We start from the raw sequence: 5,067 nt of genomic DNA on the forward strand, positions 1-5,067 counted from the left end.
AATGTGTGTCTGCCTTACCTTCTCAGCAGTTTGAGCCCGTCGCATCGCGATTCAATGATGCAAGTTTCGGTTAAACTACACTTCAGGGGACACGCGGAAGTAGCAGTAAGCTACGTTAAGAAGAGGAGGAGGTGGGGGCGACAAGGACTCCAAATGAATAGTAGGAAGGAAAAATGCGCGCGCAGACCACTGTGGGACCGTGGACAACGAGCGACAACCACAGTGGTGGGCACATGTTGGAAAACTGACTAAACAGATTAAGAAATCGGCAATTCAGCAATGGTCAAAGAATTGCAACTTATTAATCTCAGACTGGAGAATGTACCCAGAATTTGGGAACCAACAACTTTCCATATGTCACAACTAGTTTTTGTGAAACTCTCTGACAAATAGAGTGGTTACAGCAACGTGATTTTCAAATTCAAATTGACTTATAAATTGTGATCTCGTTCCATGATAGGTGGTGGCACGCAACAGACAATATGCAAAAAAGTGATGTTGAGTTCTTTTTTTTCAGTTTGAGTATAAACCTCACACTCTTGAGTCAGTTAACAAATATTGTTCATACTATTTCTCTTAGAAGCCATCACTTACGTTCGAAGACAAGGGGCTTCTCTGGATACTAAAATCAGTACTCATGTCTTGTTAAAATTTCTATTTCTTGACCCATTTATGCTCAGCTTCCATCTAACCGTGCCGCAGAGTAGGCTTGTTCAGGCAATTGGCCCCACGTACTAAGAATCTACTACTGCAACTAGCGCTCCCTCTTTCCCTTTATGTCCCCTAAAGTGTAGTATAACCCAAGTTTCCCTATGGATTCCATCTCAATTTATCTGTTTGACCTGAAAGGACGAAGTTTCGTGGTCATGGTCGATCATTTCAGCGGATTTCCTTTCGCTGAATCCTACTTGGGTGGTTTCGCGAGGTTGGATTTCCCCGTAGTGTCACCACTGACAATGGGCTACAATTTCGCACGCCCTTTACAGAGTTCTGTGTCCGTTTCCACATCAATCACAAGACCTCTTCACCCTACAATCCACGAAGCATTGGGTTAGCTGAAGCCGCGGTGAAATCCATCAAAGGCCTCCTCAAGAAGGTTGATGGGGGCGTGTCGGGGCACGAATTTCGACAGGCGCTCTTGGCTTGGCGAATGACCCCACGTCCCAACGGATACAGCCCGGCGTTTGGATTCTTTGGGAGGCATCTACGGATTGGCATGCTGGACGTTCGTGCTGCTGGCTTTGACGCGCATAAAATGGAGGATTTCGTCCGGGCCCGGCGTTTGGCTAATAATGCGAGCATGGCCGGGGCAGGGGGTCGAGAATTGGCTCACCTCGAGATTGGGACACCCATACATGTCCAGGATCCCATCGGACGAAGTTGGACGGCCCGTGGTGGCGCGATTTTGGGTCAGTGCGATAGCGGGCGTTCCTATATTGTGAGCACGCCCACAGGGACGGTTCGGCGGAATCTACGACTTCTGCGCCCAGCACCCCCGTCCAGAGAGGCCATCGCTAAGCCCATAGCAAGTGGATGTGCACCCGGGAATGGTCCTTCCCAAACGAAACCTAGAAGAAGCTGCCGCCAAATTAAAAAGACCGTCCGCTTCCAAGCCGGAAGCCAGCCCTGATCAATAACAATGATAGGGAAAAGAACTTCAAACGTAAATTTTATTTCACTTTCTTTCAAACATAAGCCATAACTCCTTCAACTTTCACCATGTACAAGTCCTTTTATCATGCAAGATTTTATTTTCCTTTGTTTTTTTTGCTTTTCGCATCCCCATGTTAGCCTCAAAATTTAAGTTACTCCGTTTGTCGCAGGGCTAGAAAGTATAGGGGAGGTGTTGTATTATCCAGCCATAATCTATGAAACTATGGAATGTGCATCTGCCTACGTACTACCTATCAGCTTGCTCCTGGAACAGACAACATTGGCCATCTTACTTGTAAAACATCTAGACGTGTTCTCATATATATATTCATATTGTTATCCAGCAATAGAACAGTCACATTTTGGTTTTCAAGGCGAACAGATTGACCATTGAACATTGAAAGTGATAGCAACTTGAAGCTCTTTTGCTGGTAGTTGAATCAAGGACGATTTTGCTAGACGTGCTGGAAGTCGAGTTGATCTATTATGAGATAGAGCAGTGAAAGTCAACAATTGGAGTCGGGACCCAGGTAGCCGTGCAGAGTCAAGAGGACCTGGGAATGTGCTAAGAGTAGAGATCAGCATCGTTTGGTAGATGCCCACTAGACTAGGATAGTGACCACATTTCGCAGGATAGTTAGCCTTGAAGATTGGCCCAGGTATATGCCAGACAACCGAGATTGATCTGGGACCGTGGGGAGTAGAGGTAGCTAGCGATTTGTATCCTTAATCAATTCATGATTGTTTGAGTCCCTGATAAAGGAAGCTCGAACTAGTGCTCGTATTCCTTGATTAGGCTTATAACCGAAGGCCTTAAGATAAGTCTAAAAAAATGAAGCCCATGTATTAGGTGCTTTCCACTTTTTGAGAGCTATCAAGGTATTTTTACCTAGTGCTTGGGTCAAGAGTTCCATGATTCCGTTTACCACGGGAATTCAATAAGTCAGGACCTTTCACCCCTGGCTGGTGGACGGAACAGGGGCCAAAACCATGGCCGGGTCCGGGTCCATGACCGGAATGAGCCCGAGGACAGGCCCAGGGTGGGTGGGTTCACACTGGGGTCGACACTTCCATTGTCTGGACGGGAGGAGATGAATCCGGATTCCGGAGATAGGAGTTATGTTGGTTGGTTGATCGTATTGAATTAATTGGATTCGGTTCAAAGACGTCTGTATTCTTCAGAGGTTTTACACGCAGTACTTTAGGAAACGGAAAAAGGGAAAGACACTTAGGCATAGATATGCACAGATAGAGATAGATCCGAGGGAAAGATAGGATAGCTATTTCAACACTCCCCCTCACTCGACATCTTGACGGGTCACAACACATAATCTTCGGATCTTGACCAACTAGACTTTTGCAATCCTTTTGTGAGCATGTCTGCAACCATTTCTTCCGTTCGACAATACTTTAATTGAATGGTTCCAGGCTGAACCTGTTCACGAGAGAAGTGAAACCCAATGTCTATGTGCTTTGCACGACCGTGGAACTGATGGTTCTTGGCTAACCCAATTGAAGCAAGGTTGTCTTCGAAAATCACTGTCGCATTTTCCACACCTTGTCCCATGTTAGCCATAAGGTTTCGTAACCAAATGGCCTCTTGTGTAGCACTTGATAATGCCATGTATTCCGCTTCCGCAGTCGACAAGGCAACAGATTGTTGCTTTTGGCACTTCCAAGATGCAGGGCCACCAGAGACGTGAAATACATATCCCGACGTTGATCTTCTGTCCACAATGTCTCCGGCCCAGACGGCATCCGAATATCCAAGCAACTGTCCTTCGCACGATTGGGAAAACTGGGTCCCAAGATCCAAAGTACCCTTCAGATACCTTAAGATCCTTTTGGCAGCCAACCAATGATCGCCGACAGGGTGTGAACAAAACTTTGTCACATTGTTCACAGCAAACGCCAAATCCGGTCTCGTACGCCCAGAGATAAATCAGGGATTTATATCCACTGGGATCTACTGGGTCTGAGTTTTCCGCAGCCTTCACTAATTTCAATCCTGGATCTGTCGGGATCTCGGCAGCTTTGCACTCGCTCATACCATACTTGTTCAGGAGTTCGTGACCATAGCGAGCCTGGCCCACAAAAATTACTCCAGATTCGCGGTCTTGTTGCACGTTCACACCAAGAAAAGACCGAATCCTTGCCAGATCCTTAACTTGAAATCTTTTGGACGAAGATGTTTTGATCTTGGAGATTCGAGTCTCATCACTGCAAACAAGCATAATATCGCCCACGTACACGGCTAATAACATTGGAGCCCCCTGTTCCAATAGATAAAGACACGGGTCTTCTGGCATTTAGACAAATCCCAAACCCTTGAGAAATTCGTCCAAAAGAGCATTCCAGCAACGGGGGGATTGTTTTAACCCATATAAACTCTTCTTCAGCTTGCACACTTTGGATCGTTGATCTCGTTCTTTTGCTCTGAGCATCTCAGGCTGCTCTATATAGATTTCTTCTTTCAAGTCTCCATTTAGAAAGGCAGTTTTAATGTCCATTTGTTCCACCGTCATATCATATTTGGCCGCAATTGCTAATAATACCCGTATTGTTTCAAAACGGACCACGGGGCAAAACGTCTCATCATAGTCCAACCCATACGTTTGGGTAAACCCTTTCGCATGGAGCCTCGCTTTATAGCGCTCTGGCAGGCCGTGCTCATCTTTCTTGAGTTTGAAAACCCATCGGGTCTTGATGACATTCTTCCATAACCCATTCTCCTTCAAGGATTGGATCTCCTCAAGCATTGCATCACTCCACCTTTCACCGTCCTCTCAATTCAGAGCGTCTCTCACTGACTGAGGCCACATTCGCCCTTTCTCCAAACCGCTCTGGAGGTCGACGGGTCCGTTTGGGTCTTGAAGCCGGAGGAGCTTGAAGGCCCACAACACCCTTTTGGGGTTCTTCTTCGTCGTTAATGTGACCATCCAATTGGTCATGATCAATAGGTAAGTTGAGGATCTTGCTGTTTTCCGGACTCTTGTCGACGCTATTGCCAGCTCCTTCCTTCCAGGGTTCATTGAGTCCATTTTCTTCCTCTTTGAATACTACACTCCAGCTGTGGACAATCTTCCCTTTGTCAAGGTTGTAAAGGCGATATCCTTTAACATTTTCACTGTAGCCCAACATCATGCATTTCTTGGTCTTGGTGTCCAATTTTCGCCTCTCGTTACTTGGGGCATGCCGGAACGCCGTACTTCCAATACGCCGAAGATGAGACACATCGGGTCGATTCACACTCAAAGCCTCATAGGCCAATTGGCATCCAGCGATTTTGTTGGGCACCGATTCTTCAAATAAGTGGCGATCGTAACCAACTCGGCCCAAAAGTGTTTTGGAAATTTCCCATCGATCATCATAGCTCGAACAGCCTCTACAAGGGTCCGATTTAGCCTTTCCGCC

The 5,067-nt window shown here is 46.5% G+C and overlaps 1 protein-coding gene across 1 annotated transcript; it reads left to right on the plus strand.

Moving 5' to 3' along the window:
- Positions 1-866: 866 nt before the first annotated feature.
- On the plus strand, positions 867-1,630 carry LOC131879574 (uncharacterized). Its single transcript, XM_059225933.1, has 2 exons — positions 867-912; positions 987-1,630. The coding sequence occupies exons 1-2, from the start codon at positions 867-869 to the stop codon at positions 1,628-1,630; spliced, it is 690 nt and encodes a 229-aa protein (XP_059081916.1).
- The last annotated feature ends 3,437 nt before the right edge of the window (positions 1,631-5,067 follow it).

Source organism: Tigriopus californicus, chromosome 4, assembly GCF_007210705.1.
Source record: "Tigriopus californicus strain San Diego chromosome 4, Tcal_SD_v2.1, whole genome shotgun sequence".
Taxonomy (NCBI): domain Eukaryota; kingdom Metazoa; phylum Arthropoda; class Copepoda; order Harpacticoida; family Harpacticidae; genus Tigriopus; species Tigriopus californicus.